This window comes from Cetorhinus maximus, chromosome 18 (genome assembly GCF_964194155.1).
Source record: "Cetorhinus maximus chromosome 18, sCetMax3.hap1.1, whole genome shotgun sequence".
Taxonomy (NCBI): domain Eukaryota; kingdom Metazoa; phylum Chordata; class Chondrichthyes; order Lamniformes; family Cetorhinidae; genus Cetorhinus; species Cetorhinus maximus.
Window position 1 is genome coordinate 85,830,533 of NC_135896.1, and position 21,093 is coordinate 85,851,625.

At 43.1% G+C, this 21,093-nt stretch overlaps 2 protein-coding genes across 2 annotated transcripts in view; one reads left to right on the top strand and one right to left on the bottom strand.

The window, feature by feature from the left end:
- The window catches only part of srp14 (signal recognition particle 14), an 82,133-nt gene that overhangs the window by 44,236 nt on the left and 16,804 nt on the right, over window positions 1-21,093 (top strand). The window lies entirely within an intron of this gene.
- Window positions 1-21,093, bottom strand: part of LOC144693318 (pleckstrin homology domain-containing family G member 3-like) — a 201,215-nt gene that overhangs the window by 30,619 nt on the left and 149,503 nt on the right. Inside the window, exons 6-11 of the mRNA XM_078563111.1 lie at window positions 18,503-18,572; window positions 15,694-15,740; window positions 14,772-14,922; window positions 2,445-2,576; window positions 1,059-1,241; window positions 334-426 (exon numbers count right to left, since the gene is read on the bottom strand). Of these exons, the coding sequence (XP_078419237.1) occupies window positions 334-426; window positions 1,059-1,241; window positions 2,445-2,576; window positions 14,772-14,922; window positions 15,694-15,740; window positions 18,503-18,572 (676 nt within the window). The remainder of the gene's footprint in view (window positions 1-333; window positions 427-1,058; window positions 1,242-2,444; window positions 2,577-14,771; window positions 14,923-15,693; window positions 15,741-18,502; window positions 18,573-21,093) is intronic.

Here is a 21,093-nt window from a genome sequence, read left to right on the forward strand (position 1 = left end):
TTTTTTTTTCAACAACTGTACAAAATATACCCAAAGCTCTTGGAAAAATTTCTGCCCTCAGGGAAACTTCAAAAATGTTTTTCTTATGGCTACTGATGCCAATAATGTAAAAACATTATGGGAAAGAGGAAAAACAAATAGATCAAACTTGGCATCTCGTTCACTGGCACAAAGTGGCACTGAGTAAAAAAATCCTCCACCATCTCTCAGCAGGAAAAGATGGGGAAGGTGGGAGGGGAAGCAGATGTAAGTGATGGAAATTTCCAGTGTGTTTAGGGCAGGGGGAGGAAGCTGTGTGATGCTATCACTCTTAAAACATTGTTGTTCTCATACCTGGACAGTGTGCTGCTGTTTTGGGTTCTTGTAATCAGACAGTCCAAAGCACAACGAGTCCCTTGTGCTTTCGATGAGCATCAGTGCAGAGCACTGTGTGTGTGAGAGAGAGAGAGAGAGAGACAGACAAACAAATCAATTAATAATCCAAACTGGGCAATCAATTTCCTCCTTAACATCAGCTGGTCTTACTGAACTCCCGCACCCCACTCCAGGGCTCATTCTGATAGGTTGGGGAAAGAGAGGTGGTTTGAACACAGGCCAGCCTCTATTGGCTGATACAAGCCAGGCTCCCAGTACTCCTGCTGCCTGAGCAAAATGGCAGCTAGAGGCAAACATTGCTACCATCAGCAGTCAGTTGCATTTGTTACCAGCAACATTTAGACTTGATGCTCCTCTCTTCAGATGGGTCATGGCACTTCCCGAACTAGCACAGGGTGGCACTGCACAGCACCAGTAGCAAATGATTCTCTACACAGTTTCTTGGCATCCATCTTTACACATCACAATAATATAATTAGATTCCAGTCTGTAACTCGCTCCCGGGTTTACATTATTCAATATACAAACCAACTGAACCCCTTCTTTAGATTCCAGTCTGTAACTCACTCCTGGGTATTAATTATTCTATATATAGATCATCTGAACCCCTCGATTGGATTGGAGTTTGATGTATCTCAAGGTGTCTTTAATTCCATGAATTAATCTATAAATGTGTCAGGTACCAAGATGTGGGTCTTGTAGATGAAGTGCTCTCCTCTTTTCTTGGCCAGCAGTAGAACCTTGTCAAACAGGAATAAAGTGCGTTCGTTTTTGGCCCGGTGAATCCGGAATGTTCCTTCCAGGACCAACTCTCCGTACGTTGTTAGATCTGGCCCATTCCAGTTTATCAGCAAGCTCTGTACCTCCTGGGAAGGCAAACACAAAGATCAGCTTCTCAAATATCCATCACACAAACAGAACGTGTTCAATAGCTATGCAGATGTACATCCCTTCCTGCATTCTGTTTACCCCTCATTCACACCCCCTTCCCAAACCCCACTCCTACCTGACACATCAGTACATATAGAGTCAGTAACAAAGAGTGCTGGGGGAGGGGTTACTGAGTGACAGTGCAAGGGAGCTGGATTAACATCAGGTAGAGATGCATTTTCATTTTCAGACAGTGAGGACATCCAGAAAAACAGATGTCTGGCCATCTGTACTAATACTTCTGCAAATACAGTTGCCAGATGGCATCATTATGAATGCTTGGTTGAGCTCCAAGAATGGATAAGGCACTCCACTCAGCAGGCAATGCTGACATGGCTTTCAGGAGAGTAATATCTTTGTTTCATTGACATCTTTATGGCCTTGTAATAACCTGATCTTCCTTTGAAGTTTTTCCCAATGCCTGTGTGTTTATTTATACAAGATTAAGAGGTGTGAAGTGGATAAAAGCTTTTTGTCATTGATACTATGAATGCCTGTTGTTGATTGAATTTTCAAAGTTATAAGCTGAGCAGTTTTTATCACAGTAGATTTTCAAAGCCTCTTTGTTTATTAGATTAGTTTCATGAGCATTTCAAAGACTTGCCAGACTTACCAATGGCTCATTGGTTCTGTACACAGTGGATGCTGAGAGAGTGGGCTTGGAGAATGCATAGGGAGAATGGAAGGGGCATGGGAGATATGGGCTGCATGGGGATATATGGGAGCATGGTGATATGGGGGCATGGGGAAATGAGGGATAGTGAGAGGTGAAGGCTTGAAGCCCTGAAAGTCATGATTAAAATTGGGCCAGTCCCCAGTAAACAAAGGCGGGCATCAAGCCTGTTGGTTTCGCCATCCATCCACTTCCGCCTCAGGCCTGCCTTCGGAGGCAGTAGGCACAACTCCATTTCCCCTCACCCCCCTGCGCCACAACACCTCCTCAGAATGAAAATATGGTGGGCGGTGGCCTCCTTAATGGAGACAGGTCTGCAAACCATCTCCTTCACTGGCCCACAATCAGTAACACAGGGGGATGGGGAGTGGACTGGTTATGAGTGACAGTCTGAGAGATACCTGAAACTTTGTATGTGAGTGGGGGGATTCTGTGCAGGGAGGCCCGTAGCAGAGATGTTTCATACCTGTAGCCGTATAGCATGCTCATGTTTCCTCTTCATGTCATTTATGTACCAGGCCACACCCGTCATGGTGTCTATGGCTTCTTCAATCACCTCGTAACCCTCCTGGCTGGCATCAAAGTGCTTCGCTATTTCCTGCAAGGAAGACGGACAGGAATACAGATATATAGGAACAGGAAAAGACCGTTCAGCCACTGGAGCCTGCTCCACCATTTAAGTAGATCATGGCCAATCTGTATCTTAACTCCATTTACCCACATTTGCTTCCATAGAAATATGGAAAATAGATGCAAGAGTAGTTCATTTGGCCCTTTGAGCCTGCCCTGCTATTCAATATGATCATGGCTGATCCCCTATCTCGACGCCGTATGCCTGCACTCTCCTCATACCCCTTGACGCCATATCCCTTACCCAACAAAAAGCTTTTATTAATTTTAGTCTTCAAAGCTAGAATTATGCCCCACAGCCTTTTTGAGGGAGAGAGTTCCAGATTGTGTGAAGAAGTGCTTCCTGACATCACCCCTAACTCTAATTTTAAGGTTTTGCTCCCTCATTCTGGATTCCTCTACCAGAAGAAATAGTTTCTCTTCATCTAGCCTATCAAATCCCTTAATCATCCCTAACACTCCAATTGGATCACCCCTTAATCTTCTGTACACAAGAAAAAAATGAATGCATTTCTATAGTGCCTTTCACATCCACAAAATGTTCTAAAGTGCTTTATAGCCAATGAAGTACATTTGAAACGCAGCCACAGATGTAATGTAGGAATCACAGCACCCAACTTGCACACAGCAAGCTCCCACAAACAGTTATGTGATAATGACCAGATAATTTGTTTTTTGTAATTGAAGGATAAATATTGGCTAGGACACCGGGGACCTGCTGTTCTTAGAAATAGCGTTGTGGGACCTGTTAGTTCACCTGAGGGCGTAGACAGGGCCTTGGTTCAACATCTCATCCAAAAGGTGGCAGAGCAGCACTCCTTCAGTACTGCACAGTAGAGTCAGCCAAGAGCCACAAGTCCTGGAGTCAGAATTGAACCCACAATCTTCTGAAGCAGAGATGAGAGTGCTACCAACTGAACTACACTGACACTATCAAGGTCTCTGATTGTCTTCATGATTTAATCTACTTTAGCCCCAGTATCATACTGTATAAATGTTAGCCTTTCATTTTCTTTTCAGAGCTCCCATGTTTATTTTTTGTCTATTCAACCAAATGGCTGAAAAAATACAGACTGAAATTTATCCCCTTATACTTGCTTTGTCCTAAGTCTCCCTTTCACATATTCGCCAGATCCACCAGTCTGCAAGTGAGACATTCCTCTAATTTTTCATCAGATTCCAGACATTGCAATTTTATACATTTGCGATGTTTTCTACTTCTGGGATCATACTGTGAATTAAATAAACTGCTCACATCTACAATCTCTGTACCTTTCAGCACTTTTAAACAGCTGAATCATGTACTTGCAGCTGTGAGGAGAATATTGCCTGACTTTTAAAACCACAATGTTCAGTAGCTAACTCACAATTCTCTACCAAGTGATTCTTGTGCAACTGTACTGTGCAAAGATCGAGCCTGATATTGCATACATCCTGTTAATTGTATTAAATTGTTTTAAATTGTATGCAGGTAGTGGGTATTAACTGGGGATTCAATAATGCCACTATAAAAAAGGACAGGCAAACTGTAGTTGCTGGATGAGGAGGTGCACGTTTGTTACATGTGCCTCCGTAAATAAATGCTTATGAAAGTGTGTAAAGATTGGCTCTAGTTCTATCATTCATCAACTGGTTCTCTGGAATTTATTCACTGAATATATTCAAGGCTGAGTTGGATGGATTTTTTAATCGACAAGGGAGTCAAGGGTTATGGGGTGGGGGGCAGACAGAAAAGTGGAGTTGAGGCCAGAATCAGATTAGCCATGATCTTATCGATTGGTGGAGTAGGCTTGAGGGGCCAAATGGCCTATTCCCGCTTCTAATTCTTGGGTTCTTGTGGTGAATTGGTGTTTCACTGCTTCCAAAGCCAATATATCCATCTCTCATTCACCAACACATCACTGATTTAAAAATGTAGCCTCTGTATCAGCGGTCGCTAGGGAGTGAGCCCCAAAATGGAATAGCTTGGATCAATCTGGTTGGTTGTAACACTGAACCATATGGACATCATCTGATACTCATTCTTGGGATGTTGACATCGCTGGCAATATCCCAAGCCAACATTTGCTGTCCATCCCTAGGTGCCCCTGGGAAGGTGATCGTGGGCCTTCTTCTTGAACCACAGCAGGTTTTTATACAACTGAGTGGCTTGCTTTGCCCACTTCAGAGGGCAGTTAAGAGTCATCCATGTTGGTGTGAGACTGGAGTCACTAATGTCGGTAAGGTGAGGAAATCTCTTGACTTTATCCAGTCTGGCATATAGGTGACTCCAGACTCCAGAAATTGGTCGAACTCTTAACTGCCCTCTGAAATGGCTGAGCAAGCCACGCAATTGTATCAAATCATACAGAAAAGTTGAGAAAGAATAAATATGGATGAACCAGATGGCATCAACCTAGGTACCAGAAACGTCCTCCACAAGAACATCTGCCAAAATTGGGAACACTCTCCCAAAGAATAGTCAAGCAACAGCCAGACATAGACATACACAATGATTCATACCTTACAGCCAATGTCCTAGATTCCTTCATCACATCCCTGGGTATGTTTTGTCCCACTGACATCACAGACACCAATCTTCAGCCAATTTAATTCACTCCACATGATATCAAGGCTGAAGGCACCGGATACTGCAAAGGCTATGGGCCCTGGCAACATCCTGGCAATAGTATTGAAGACCCATGCTCCAGAATTAGCCATGCCCCTAGTCAAGCTGTTCCAGGAAAGCTACAACTGGCATCTACCCAACAATATGGAAAATTACGCAGCTATTGTCCAATCCACAAAAAGCAAGACAGAACCACCAGAGGTGGCAACACAGTGGTATAAAGTCAGGACAGAGAGACCCTGGGGTCCTCAACATAGACTCCAGGTCCAATGAAGTCTCATGGCATCAGGCCAAACATAAGCAAGAAAACCTCCTACCTGGTTACCACCTCCCACCCTCTCTCAGTTGATCAATCCATGTTGAACACCAGTTTGAAGAAGTACTGAGGGTGGCAAGGGCAGAGTATATATTCTGGGTGGGGGACTTCAATATCCATCAGCAAGAGTGGCTCAGTAGCACCACCATTGACTGAACTGCTGAGTCCTCAAGGATCTATCTGGCAGACTGGGCCTGCACCAGGTGGAGAGAGAATGAACATGAGGAAAATACCAAATTGACCTCGTCCTCACCAAGCTACCGGTCAAAGATGGCATTTGTCCATGACCTCATTGGTAGGAGTGACCATGGCACAGTCCTTGTGGAGATGAAGTCCTGTCTTAATACTGAGGATATCATTCATCGTGTTGTCTGGCACTACCAACATGTGAAATGAGATAGGTTTTGAAGAGATCTGGCATTTCAAAAATGGGCATGCTTGAGGTACTGTGGGCCATCAGCAGCAGAATTGTATTAAGCCACAAGCTGTCTATCTCATGGCCTAGCATATCCCTCACTCTACCATTACCATCAAGCTAGGGGACCAACCTTGGGTCAATGAAGAGTGCAGGAGGTCATGCCAAGAGTAACACCAGGCATACCCAAAAATGAACCTGGTAAAGCTACAACATAGGACTACATAAACTGCTTCTACTGCTTAACATGCAAAGTAGACAGAGCTAAGTGATTCCACAACCGATGGTTTAGATCAAAGCTCTGCAGTCCTGCCACATCCAGTCACAAATGGTAGCGGATGGTTAAAGAACTCACCAGAGAGAAGGCACCACAAATATCCCTATCCTGGGGGGGGGGGGGGTCCAGCGTGTCAAAGATAAGGCTGATGCATTTCAACTATATTGAGCCAAAAGTGTTGAGTGGATGATGCATCCAGTCTCCTCCTGAGGTCCTTTAACATCACAGATGCCAGTCTTCAGCCAATTGAATTCATTTCACATGGTATCAAGGCTGAAGGCACTGGATACAGCAAAGGCTATGGACCCTGACAACTTCCTGGCAATCGTACGGAAGATCCATGATCCAGAACAAGCCATCCCCAAGTTAAGCTGTTCCAGAACAGCCATAAAGCGGCACTTACTCAGCAATAACCTGCTCACCGACTCACAGTTTGGGTTTCACCAGGGCCACTCAGTTCCAGACCACATTACGGCCTAGGTACAAACATGGACAATACAGCTGAATTCCAGAGGCGAGGTGAGAGTGACAACCCATGACAAGGCAGAATTTGGCCAAGTGCAACATCAAGGAATCCTAGCAAAACTGAAAATAATGGGGATCAGGGGGAATGTACTTCACTGGTTGGAGTCATACCTAGCACACAGGGAAGATGGTGGTGTTGCTGCAGCCCAATCATCTCAGTCCTAGGACATCACTGCAAGAGTTTCTCATGGTAGTGTCCTCAGCCTAATCATCTTCAGCTGCTTCATCAATGACCTTCCCTCCATCATAAGGTCAGAAGTGGGGATTTTCACTGATGATTGCACAATGTTCAGTACCATTTGTGACTCCACAGATACTGAAGCAGTTCATGTCTGCATGCAGCAAGACTTAGATAAAATTCAGTCTTGGGTTGACAAGTAGCAAGTAACATTGACACCACGCAAGTTCCAGGCAATGACCATCTCCAACAAGAAAAAATCTAACCATCTCCCCATTGTCATAAAGCTATTAATGTATATAATATTATTGGAAGATATTTTTCTTTTAAAATAGAGGTTTGGTCTGTGTGTGTGTCTTAATTGGATTAAAGACAGCTAGTCTGGGTGCTTTGATGTGTACTAATTTTGAAATATAAGAGAGATAGAGTGCATTTGCATTTTTTGAATAGAGCATTCAAGAAATGGGGTGAAAACTACCACCTAGCTAGCAGATACCAAGCGATACGTTTATATTAATAATAACATTGGTACTATGAAAGGGATTTTATTGTTAAAAGGTGGAGTTCAAAGAGGCTGGTGAGACAATGAGAATTTACATTCAATGAGCAGGGCTAGGTATAACATCAGCAGTTTTGTGTGTGTGCAGGGCAGAGGCAATGTAACATCAAAGCAGCTATGAGCCCACTCCTGTATGTACAGGAACCAAAGTGAAAAAAACCTCATTTTGAATTTGTAAGGTGAAAATGCTTTGCCTGCGGGAGGAGTTTCCGGTCGGCAAGTGGGGGTGGGGCCCGCACGCTGACGCATAAAATTACGCGGGATGACATTGAGCAGTACTCCTGACATCACCCAGTGTCATTTCCATTTTCAGGTCGGCAGGGGCGCAGTTGAGTCAGCTGTGCGCCCGCCGACCTGTCAACGGCCTATTGAGGCCATTAATAAACCAATTTAGTTAATTGACAGGGCTGCCCATCCAACCTTAAGGTTGGCGGGCAGGCTGGGAGCCCTGACGGGCTTCAGAAAATGCATGGAACCTCATCCAAGGGCGGGATGAGGTTTCATGAGGGTTTTAAAATATTTAATAAAGGTTTCGGTAAAAGTGATGAACATGTCCCAACTCATGTGACATGAGGGGACATGTCAGCGAAATTTTTTTAAACATTTGTCATAAAAGTTTTAATTCCGAGGCGATCTCCCTGAGGCAGCACTTAGCCTCAGGGAGATCAGTGCGCTGTTCCGCACGCATGTGTGAAAGAGCGCGCTCCCGACTGAGGGAATCCGCCCCCCACCCCCCCCACCACCGCCCACGCAGGGAGCGCAAAGCACTTCCTGGTGGACATCACGCTGGGCAGGCCTTAGGATAGCTGATGATTATGAGTTAGCTCATAGACCCTTTTTTCCGTCACGCTTGCAAATTGGCAAAGGATAAAAAGTGGGAAGGTGAAAGGAATGTAGGTAGTCAGGGAAGAGAAGGAGTAAGCTGGAAGTTCCCTGGAAGCTTTTTTGCAGAATATAAAGGAAGGTGTTGAAGGTAGAAGTGACATTCGAAAATTGAGGTGTTTTCATTGTAATAAAATGGGGCACACGAAGTCAATATGTTGGAGATTGCAGGGAAAATCTGTAGGAATTGTTGGGGTGCAGAAAAGCTCTGGAAGTAAAAATACTGTGGGTTCTGAGGCTCAGGCACAGGAGAAACCAGTGGTTTGTGTGCAGGTGAAACAGGGAGAATCAGTGAAAGTTAAAGAAGTGGGAATGTGTTCACAGTTTACGCAAGAGAATTCTGAGGAGCAGGTTGCAGAAATGTTTAAAGATTGTGTGCGTGAAGGGGAGGCCTTTCCATGTGTACAGGGTGGAGTAGGTAAAGATGTTAAAATTTTAAAAGAGACACAGAGGCTGATCAGTCCTTAATGTTGTGGGATAGTGATATTTGTTGTTCAAAGGGAGTATTGCAGGAGAAGGTAATAATAAGTGGGGCTCCTGGAGATGCTAAACCTATTCCATTGTGGAAGGTAAATTTAAAAAGCAAATGGAAGACAGGTGGACTTATAGTTGGAGTGGTGGAAAAATTGCCCATTGAAAGGGGTTCAATTTATTCTGGGTAATGATATAGCTGGATCACAAATATGGGTGATACGTATGGTGGTTAAGCAGCCTTTAGAAGTGTTTTTAACAGAGATGTTACAGAAGGAACATCCTGGATTGTTTCCTGATTGTGTTATAACAAGATCAAAGGCTCATCTAGAAGAACAAGACAAACAAGATAAGCAGGCAGTTCAAAGGCAGGAAGAAGGTGTCAAAATCCAATTAGCTGGCATTGTATTTGATAACATTGTTCAGGATGAAGGAATGCAGGACAGTTCAGTTGAAGTGTTTAACTCAAACAGGTTAGCGGAGTTACAGAAAAATGATTTGTAATTAAAACAGTTATATCAGAAAGCTTATTCAGAAACCGAAACAAAATGTAATCCAGCATGTTATTATCTTCGAGGGGATATTTTGATGAGAAAATGGAGGTCGGATCATGTCTCAGCAAATGAAAGCTAGAGGGAGGTGCATCAGATTGTTATCCCATTAGGGTATAGAAATGAGATTCTGAGGATTGCTCATGAAATTCCAATGGGGGGACATTTAAGAATAAGGAAAACACAGGAAAAGATATAGAGGTTATTTTTTTGGCAAGGTTTGCATAGGGATATAGTCAAATTCTGTAGAACCTGTTATACATGTCAAATAACAAGAAAACCACAAGCTGTGATTAAGCCGACGCCTTTAATCCCAATGCCAGCATTTGAAGAATCTTTTACCTGGGTTATGATTGATTGTGTAGGACCCCTCCCTAAGACTAAAAGTGGAAAGCAGTATTTATTGGCAATAATGGGTGTGTCTGCCAGGTTTCCTGAAGCGATACCTTTAAAAAATATTACAACTAAGAAGATTGTGGCAGAGTTAATTAAACTTTTCACATGATAAAGAAATACAATCAGATCAGGGGTCAAATTTCATGTCACAGCTGTTTAAGGAAGTAATGAACAGTTTGGGGATAAAACAGTTTAAGTCAGCAGCTTACCATCCTGAATCACAAGTTGCTTTGGAAGGATGGCATCAAACTTTTAAAACTATGATGAGAGCTTACTGTCTTGATTATGCACAGGATTGGGGTAGGGTAATTCCATTCTTGCTATTTGCTATTAGAGACACTCCTAATGCATCGACTGGTTTTAGACCTTTTGAACTAATTTATGGTCATGAGGTAAGGGGACCACCAAAATTGATTCATGAGAAATTGGTGGGTCAAAATTCAGAAATTATTCTCCTGGATTACATATCAAATTTCAGGGAAAGATTGAACAGAGCATGTGAGTTGGCTAGGGAACATTTAAAGATATCACAGCAAGTGATGAAAGTGAAAGCAGATAAGAAAGCTAAAATTCACAGTTATGTTTCTGAAGAGAAAGTACTAGTTTTGTTACCAGTACTAGGTGATTCATTAAATGCAAGATTTAGTGGGCCTTACAGGATTGAAAAGAAATTGAGTAAAGTAAATTATTTAATAAATACTCCAGATAGAAGAAAGAAGCAGAGGGTGTGTCATGTAAATATACTTAAAAATATTTTAATGGGAAGAGGAACAAAAAGAGGTGTTAGTGATGGTGGATGATGAGAAAGAGGTAGAAGTGCAGGACTCGGAAATTGATTTTCCTCTGCAAGTGTCAAATTGATTTGGAAAAGCTATTGCAGTCACACAAACTTATTTGTGGAAATAAGTTGGGACACATTTAGTTTTACATGACGTATGTATGGGAATATCACCTTCAATAAGGCAACAACCTTTTGGATTAAATACGGCAAAGTTATCACAAGTACAAAGAGAAATTGATTTCATGCTTCAAAATGATATCATTGAGTTTAGTTGCAGTAACTGGAGTTTGCCTGTTGTACTGATACCGAAACTGGATGGAACACAAAGACTGTGTGTGGACTATTGAAAGGTGAATGCAGTGACAAAAGCGGATTCATATCCCATACCATGGTTGGAGGACTGCATTCAGGAAGTGGGACAATCGGAATTTATCACAAAGATTGACTTGCTAAAAGGATATTGTCAGGTACCGTTGTCAGAGAGAGCAAAGAAGATATCAGCTTTTGTAATGCCAAGTGGACTATATCAGTTTAAAGTCATGCCATTTGGTATAAAGAATGCACCTGCAACATTTCAAAGACTGACAGGCAAAGTAATTGCAGGTCTAAGCAATTGTGCTGTTTATATTGATGATCTACCATTTTCAGTTAGACATGGGAGGAGCATTTACTGAGTCTGGAAGAATTATTTACTTGACTACAAGAAGCTAATTTGCTGATGAACTTGGCTAAAAATGAATTTGCAAAAGCGCAAGTTACGTATCTAGGCCATACCATTGGACATGGTAAGGTGGCTCCAAGAGATGCGAAAGTCAAGGCTATCGTGGATTTCTCAGTGCCTACAACAAAACGAGAAGTTTTGAGATTTCTGGGCATGAGTGGGTTTTATCGGAAATTTGTACCAAACTTTAGCCAAGTGGTTGTTCCACTGACTGAACTATTAAAAAAGAACAAGAAGTTTCAATGGACACTGGAGTGTCAGAAGTCATTCGATAGTTTGAAAACTGTATTAACTATGATACCAGTGTTGGCAGTACCCAATTATGCCAAGTAATTCAAATTGGCCATTGACGCAAGCGATATAGGCATTGGGGCTATACTCTTACAAGAAGATGGCACTGGAATTGAAAAACCAATAGGGTATTTTTTATGGAAGCTGAATGTACGACAGAGAAGATATTCAACGATCGAAAAAGAGACTTTGAGTTTGGTGTTAGCATTGCAGCATTTTGAAATTTATGTTGCAAACAATTAATCAGAAACGATTGTTTATACAGGCCATAATCCTTTGAAGTTTTTGCACAAATTTCGAGACAAAAGTGCAAGGCTTTTCAGATGGAGTCTATTATTATAATCATTTAATCTATGTATTATACATATAGCTGGAAGAGAAGATCTGTTCACAGATACGTTATCAAGAGTTTGAAGCCTACAGGAAAATGGGACATTTTTTTTAAAAACCTAGAAAGTGAAATGGAGTGATTTCTGTTGATACCAAGGGCTTGTGTATATACATTTTTACGTTAATGCATGCATCTGGTAATCTAATAGTGTAATAAGTATAGGAGATAGTGTGAGATGGATTATTAAAATGAAGCCATCTTTTAGAATTATAACAGTTCATTTTTCGATAAGTTGGGGGATGTCATGAAGCTATTAATGTATATAATACTATTGGAAAATATTTTTCTTTTAAAATAGAGGTTTAGTTTGTGTGTGTGTCTTAATTGGATTAAAGCCAGCTAGTCTGGGTGCTTTGATGTGTACTAATTTTGAAATATAAGAGAGATAGAGTGTATTTGCATTTTTTGAATAGTGCATTCAAGAAATGGGGTGAAAACTACCACCTAGCTAGCAGATACCAAGCGATACGTTTATATTACTAATAAAATTGGTACTATGAAAGGGGTTTTATTGTTAAAAGGTGAAGTTCAAAGAGGCTGATGAGACAATGAGAATTTACATTCAATGAGCAGTGCTGGGTATAACTTCAGCAGTTCTTTGTGTGTGCTGGGCAGAAGCAATGTAACATCAAAGCAGCTGTGAGCCTACCACTGTCTGTTCAGGAACCAAAGTGAAAATAACCTCATTTTGAATTCGTAAGGTGAAAATGCTTTGCCTGGTGTCTGGTTAAGGCTATGGGTTGCTGTACCCTTAATTGAGATTAGCTTGGGAATTTGTTAAAAGTTATGATAGTACTAATTTGTAGCCATATGTCTATATATTTTAACCTGTGTAAATTAATACAATGTTTCATTTAGTTTAATGTAAAATCTTGAGAACTGGTGGTCTGATTCCTGAATTTGGAGTTGCATCTCAAGCATAACACTTAAAATTATAGGTTATGGCAGTTGTTTAAAGTTTCCCTCTGGGATTTTTTTAATAACTCAGCTGTACCAACTACATCGGTCATAACACACGTAATGTTCACCGGCACTACATTTGCCAAACCCCCACTATCAACATCCTGAGGGTAACCATTGACCAGAAACTGAGCTGGACTAGCCATATAAATACTGTGGCTACAAGAGCAGGTCAGAGGAATCCTGCAACGAGTAATTCACCTCCTGACTCCCCAAAGCTTGTCCACCATCTACAAGGCACAAGTTAGGAGTTGATGGATTATTCCCCACTTGCCTGGATGAGTGCAGCTCCAACAATACTCAAGAAGCTTGACACCATCGAGGGAAAGCAACCCACTTGATTGGCACCCCATCCACCAACTTAAGCATTCACTCCCTCCACCATCGACACACAGTGGCAGCAGTGTGTACCATCTACAAGAAGCACGGCAACAACTCGCTAAGCCTCCTTCAACAGCACCTTCCAAACCCACGATCTCTACCACCTAGAAAGAGGAGGGTAGCAGACACATGGGAACATCACCACCTGCAAGTTCCCCTCCAAGCCACATACCATCCTGACTTGGAAATATATCGCCGTTCCTTCACTGTCACTGGATCAAAACGCTGAAACTCACTTCCTAATAGCACTGTGGGTGTACCTACACCACATGGACTGCAGCAGTTTAAGTCGGTGGCTCAACACCGCTTTTTAAAGGGAAATTAGTATATGGACAATAAATGTTGGCCTAGCTAGCAAAGATTAAAAAAGCACTGACAGGCCAGACCCAGTAAGGATGGCAGATTTCTTTCCCTAAATGATGTTAGTGATCCAGTTGGGTTTTTAGGATAATCGAACAGCTTCTATCAAGACCAGTTTTTTTTAAAGGTTGTTTTTATTGAACCAAATTCAAATTCTCAAAGTTGGTGGGTGGACGGGTGTTTAACTGGATTGGCTGAACCACTGCGTTCCCGTTGCCTTATGCAGAGTGAGCCAGTTTCAAACAGGATGCCGAAATTAGCACTGGCACCCCTGAGTGCAAGGTGGGGGCAAAGAGGGAAAAGGATGGAAAAATGTTCCTGATTCTGATTGCTATCTGGTGGCTCCTGATGGAACATCTAGTGAGGAGGAGGAGGAGAGTGGGATCCTGTGTAAGCCCCACCTGGTTAAATATTCTCTACACATGACGAATAGACACCTGGAGGGAGATATCTCTGACACTCAGTAAGGAAACCATGCTTTTGGGAGAAAGAATGAATCTGCATTTCTATCCCGTCTTTCATGACCTCAGCACGTCCCAAGCCACTTTACAGCCAATGAATGCCTTTTAGAAACATAGTCGCTATTATAATGCAGGGAATGCCACAGCCAATTTGAGATAATCTCTTTTAGTCACGTTAGTTGAGGGAGAAATACTGACCATGACACTGAGGAACCTACTCTCCTTCAAAAACAGAAGACTTTTACACCCAGGCCAGAGGGCAGAGGAGCCTCAATTTAACATCTTATCTGACAGACGGCATCTCCAATATTGCAGCCCTCCCCCAGTACTGCAATTGGGACTGTCAGTCTGAATCACATTTTCAAATCTCTGGAGCGGGGCTCGAAACCACGACCTTCTGACCCAGAGGTGAGAGTGCTACCGCTAAACCACGGTTTGAGGAAAGAGAATAAATTTAACTATTGTATTTTTCCAATATTAATTTAAAATATTCACACAAATGCAGAGACAAAGGCTAGTGATGCCTTCACAAGAGGGTATGCGGCGTGCCAGGATTGCTCTCCTGGGAATAGCCCGATATAACTGACGTAAAGGTGTTTGACCCCTTGTTCTGTGTTCACCTGGGCACGGCTGTCTTACCTGCAGCAGGAGATGGTACTTGAGGATCCTCTGAACGGGTTTCAGCAGGTAGGAACCCAGTGGGAGGTAGCGCTTCAGAGTTGACTGGCGCTCCCTGAAGAATTTGGCAAGGATCTTGTTCCTCATGCATTCGGTCAGTGCCGCCACAGAGCTGCGGGATGTGAAAGGGAGAGAGGCAGAGACACTTCAATTGAGGGAGAAGGAAATGGAGTGAATAGTGAAGAGGACAGCAGCAGACTTCAGCAGGGCACAGACAGACTAGTGAAACGGGAAGCTGAAATCCAATGGAGCGCATTGTGAATCATACAACCAAGGAGGGGGCCATTCAGCCCATCATGCCTGTGTACTGCATATTCGTAAGTATTTAAACGAATCCCTTTTAAAAGTTACTAGTGAATTTCCTTTCACTACCCTTTCAGGCAGCACAGCCCAGATCATTACTCCAAATGTTTAAAAAAATTATCCTGATCTCGCCTCTGTTTTTGCCAATTAGCTGTGTCCTCTGTTTACTGACCCTCCTGCCAGTGGAAACAATTTCTCCCTATTTGATCCCCACAATTTTGAATACCCCTATTAAATCTCCCCTTAACCCTCTCTGCTCTAAGGAGAGCAATCTCAGCTTCTCTGACATATCTGGAGCGAGACTTCTGATGCAGAGGCAAAGGCGCTGCCACTGAGCAAGGCTGACATTCAAAGGCAGCTTTACATGGAAATCAACACTAGCATAGTCTTGTTGGGCCAATTATTCTGTGGCTATACTATGTATGAGCCATTCTGGACACCATTACTGGTGATTGTGGCTTGCCTTTGTGTACAGAATAGGAAAGCCACTGATGAACAACCCTCTTTTGCACTTAACCCCAGTATGTACATTGTTAAAATAGGCAAACAGACATGATAATTTGAACAGAAGATTACTTACTTGGGGTAGTTGGTGCAGTACTGAGTATAGATATCAAAATCCTGACTCTGCAAGAGAGAACAGAAACATCTGTGACCTGACCGGTGATTGAACTGTGCAGAATCTCAACAGGTGACCGCTCCTGACATCCCTACTTACCTAACTTATATTAAGGCTGCGGTCAAGGTGGGAGCTGCCTCGCTTTCTATATTAGTGAATGAATGGCCACCAGCTGCTCAACCATGAGGGCCGCCACAGTCGACTCCAACCCTACTGTTACCCGACAACCAAACATGCCTTGTCCCTTGTTTAAGAGCTCCCCAGGCTAACTGAGGACCATTAGACAGAATTCTTTCAGAAAATAACATTTTGGGATTCAATGCATGATTAATTTGTGACATGGGAATGTACAAACACAAAATTCACTGGCAGGAAAAGATCAGCTACTTCATCAAGCCTGCCCATTCTGTGACGCTTGTATCTAAACGCTTTTCTCCACCACCGCTCACCCCACAAACCATGTAGCCTCTCATGAGAGGAAAAAAAAACAGAATGAAAACAAAAGGCCAATAAGGGAAAAAACACCACGTGGTAAGGGTAGCAGGCGTGAGACGAACTAGTGACTTTGGTCCTATGTTTCCCAAAGTTTTCTCCCGCTGGGATTTTCCTCATTTCATGTCTGGGTCTGCTGTAACTCTTTCTAGTCAAACCAAATAAACAAAATCAGGGGTAAAATAAAAGGCAGCCCCCTAAAGGGAAATTGCAAGGATAAAAGATAAAATTTAAAAGGAACTTTACCAACACTAAATCAAAATGAATTAATAGAGGTTGATCAATATGATTAGTCAACAACTCCATTATCGTTATATCAGGTGATTAGCAGGATGGCAGAAAGTGAACTTGATGGACTTTGGTCTTTTTGCAATTTCTATGTTCCTAAATATTTATGATTCTACTTGTTCTTCCTCCTTGGTTACGACCCAATGGCTAATGTATAATTGCTTGCTCTTCCTGCTCTGCTCCTTCTAGATCTTTCCAAGTACCAGCACAGACCAGAGCAATCAAATAAATCTATGTGAACTCAATTGATGTGAGGCTCATAATGCAATGAGTGATGTATTTACCCATTGACTCGCTAGGGATTTGGTTACTGGTTTATACATCATACATTAGGGTCAAGAAATAAAGTGACACACTATGCGACTATGCCAACTGAGTTACCATGGGATCTGATGATCACCCTGTTGTTTTCAAACAGTGTACAACAGTGCACATTGAAAGAACCCAGTTACATTTTCAATTATTATGCTCATCAAGTTGAGCAAAAAAATGTGCTGGGAGCACAACATCTATCTATCTTCAAGTTTGTTGACATTTCTGATGGTGATGCTGTATCTACCCTGAAAGCGTTTGATGAGCCAGAGCAGAGGGATTTTTACTCTGCATATAACCCCGTGCCGCATCTGTCCTGGGACATGTTTGACGGGGACAACGTAGAAGGAACTTTACTCTGTATCCTGTGCTGTACACCTGTCTTGGGAGTGTTTGATGGGACAGTGTAGAGGGAGCTTTACTCTGTACTTAACCCCATGCTGCACCTGCCCTGGGAGTACTTAGTGGGACAGTGTAGAGGGAGAGTTACTCTGAATCCTGTGCTGTAGCTGCCTTGGGAGTGTCTCCAACTCCCTCACAGTTTGAATTTTTGTTTTTGTGAATTAATATGGAACGTTTTATTATTTTAAAGGTGATTTATAAATGCAAGTTGTAGTTTGATGTTACAAAGATGCTAATCTGTGGTATGGACAAGTTTATCTGTCAGCCAGCTTCCCAACTGTACAGGTCTGATACATTTACCTGTCTATTCTTCACTATCCCTGCCCAGGGCGGTCAAGGGTGAGGAACTGGGGAGGGACAGAGATGTATGAGTCAGGCCTGGTGGCATTTAGTGCAGATCCTTGACCTGAATTCTGAACCTTCCAATCTCCATAGCCACTTGCAAACAAGACCTAATCTTTTGATTAGGCACTTTACAACCTTCCAGATTCAACATCAAATTCAACAACATTAGATTATAACCACTGCTCCCATCTTTGTTAAATAACAGGGACTGGAAAGGGTTGTTTTGTTGCCATTTGCACCTCATCAAAACCCAGCTATTGTTTCCCCACTTTGGCCTTGCACCATCATCTCTTTTTGTCATCGAATCTCTCCTGCCCTCCAACCCAGCAGAGACGTCCCTTTTGTCCTTTCCTCCCCTTTTACCTGCCTCTGCATTTGTTTAAAAACTGTTAAAGCTCTAACTTCTTCCAGCTCTGATGAAACGTTATCAGCTGGAAACATTAAGTCTTTCTCTCTCCACACAAGTTGACTGACCTGCTGCGTATTTTCCAACATTTTCTGTTTCTATTCTGTGGTCAGTTGTACATTGCAGTAGATTTCAAGCACCAGCCAATCAGCTCTGCACATTCAGGAGAAACTTCCTCCCTAGGTGGACCACCAAGAAAGCAAAGGATCCAAGAGAACAACAGTCTGTACCAGGATGTGTGTGTCCCTCATGGTACCAGTCTCTTCAGGTAGATGCTCTCCCCAAGCCAGCCCAGAACAGAAGTGGAGGAGCCCATTAGCCCCACTGCGTACACCTATCCACTGTCTGCTTTCACTGGGACATGCTCAGTGTGTGACAGCAATATCAAGCAAAACTGCACACACAAACTTTCAAGCCAGATAAACCAGCAGGTAGGGGTCACCACACTTACCTGTCTTGGGATTACATCACTGCCTGGAGTAGAAAGTGGCTAGGATTCATAAAATGTGTTAAAACATGACCCACCTTGTCCACAAAGCATCTCGCTATGGCAACAGGGTCATGGTGACAGCGATCAAGGTCTTGCAGCAAGTCACTGTGAAGACAGCGGGTGGAGAAAAGGAGGACATGGGAGAGGGAGAGAGACGGGAGGGGGAGAGAGACGGGAGACAGATGGGCAGGGGAGAGAGGGGAGGGGATAGCGGCCGAGAGCAGGGGAGACGGAGAGGGATGGAAGAGGGAGATGGAGAAAATCAGGAGAAAGAGGGAGAGAGAGAGAGAGAGAGAGAGAGAGACAGACAGGAGGAAGTGAGGGAGGGAAAAGGGAGAGACAGTGGTAATGAAGAAGGAAGTGTTGGGGAGAGCAGCAGCAAAGTTGGGGGAAGCGAGGCAAGAAAGAGATGGAAAGATGAGGGAGCAAGGGAAGGAGGCAGAGAGCAAGGAAAGGAGAGAGAGAAAAAGAGAAGGAAATTAGAGTGGAGGAAACAAAATAGCAAGATGGAAAAAGTGTGAGAGTCAAAGGAAATGCAAGAGAAGGGAATAGGACGATACAGGAGAAAGGGAGAGAGAGAGGCAAGAGTAAGAAAGCAGACAGAGGCGGTGAGACATGTTAAGGCCAGCAGGAGGTGGGGAGAGAGAAAGAAAGTAGTTAGAAAAAGGGAGAGGCAGACGAAGAAAGGAGGAGATGGGGAAGAAAGGATGGGAAACAGGGGAAAGGACAAAGGGAGAGAGAGAAGATAAATATTACATAATAAAACACTAATACAAATGACCACATTGAGGCTAAATCCAACTGATGAGTTTGCATATATTTGCCTGGAAAGGAAATGTGTAAATGATATGATAATCCACATGAATACATTTACAGCTTGCATACCAAGCTATTTGCATCCATTCCAGCCAACAACATCAGGGATCTTGACCTGGCTGCGAATGTGTAAAACAGGTGATAGTGACTCAGCAGCCAGATTTACTACTCCCCACAATTTTACTTCCATTGATGTCACTATCACCCTTTTTACATTATCTCACAGTGTCAAAATCTACCCCTGTCTACTCTGGTGTCTGACAACACACGGTGACTGTCCATTCTGCTGTGTAACACCGCATTATCACCATTCATTTCAGTGGAGAGGGGAAGAGAGAGAGAGAGAGAGATGGAGGGGGAAAATGAAGATCAGGCAATGACACGTCAACACGTCTGCACCAAACCATTACTGTGTCTTGGCTAATTTCAACCCCATAGCTGAAGAGACAGCCACCAATGTTAGTGTGAGGACCAGGATCAGAGGAACATGGAGTTCTCAGGGGTTGTAGGGCTGGAGGAGGTCACAGAGAGATGAAGCAGTGAGGCCACGAAGGGATTTAAACATGAATGTGAGAATTTGAACTTTGAGACTTGGTGGGCATAAACACCTATCAGCCACTGGTCCCAAAGCCCCCACTGCTAGCTGATCACTCCTGCAGGCAATTCCAACTCTGTTTGTGACATCCCTGTCCAAACAAATCTGGAAAGCCAGAGAATCCAGCCCACCACTGACATTGGCCTTTTAGTATTTCACTCGCTTCAGCACACAACTGGAGGGAACCAAGGAAATGAGGGAGGTGATCCGATGTGAGAGGCGGGCAAGTGCTGAGACTCAATGCTCCATTCAGCATGCATAGAATGAATAAGAGAGAGAGAGAGACACACATGCATACACATGGTCACATGCAACTGCACGCTGATTGACCCACACATGCAGATGCACAGCACTGTGGGGCGGAGAGGGAAAAACGAGATGAGAAAAAAATCCAGGATCATGTACACAACTCACCTCGAGAAGGGGATAAAGTCCTATCGGAAAGCAAAAATTAATATACAGCAGTGAGACTAAGAGACTTAAAGACTGCAGATATCAAAAGATTACAATTAGTAGCAAGCTGCCAAGTGCATTGTAGAATTACTGATCGTGAAATGTGCCCTTGCCACTACCACAAGGCTCATGTAAACACTTCTCTCCCTCTACAGCTTAGTACAGTGATGAGATGAAGAGGGTGTTGGGAGTGATTGGGGGGTGGGGGGAGGGTGGTGCCGGTGTGGGGGAGCAGCGTGGAATTGAGTGGGGGTGAATGTAATCAGTGTGGCTGGTGCTACAGGATCTAACACTGATCCACCCAGTGTCTCAGGGTCTAACCTTCCTCCGTTAGGGTTGTCAACCCTCCAGGAATCGAAGATCAATCTCCAGCACACTTTTGTGTGCAACCCTGGAGAAAAATCATTGGGGCATTAAAAAAGATTGTGGGTTTTTTTTTTGTCATTTTCTTTGAACATTTCTCTTTTCTAGACATAAAACTTTAAAAAATATTAAGAAAAAGGCTGTTTGGCTGACAGTCAAGCATCATCCAATTGGGCAACGAGTCTTTTTGCTTTCCAATTGGTGTAGGAAGGCTGTGCGACACAAGGATGGATGTGTCGGCCAACTAATGGCTAGAACCTGGGGGCAAGTCAAATGATGAAACCTCCAGGAATACATTTAATCACAGTTGACAGCCCTACAATGCACCCATCTAACACTGATCCACTCTGTGTCTCAAGATCTAATACTGACCCATCAGGGTACTCGATATAAACACTT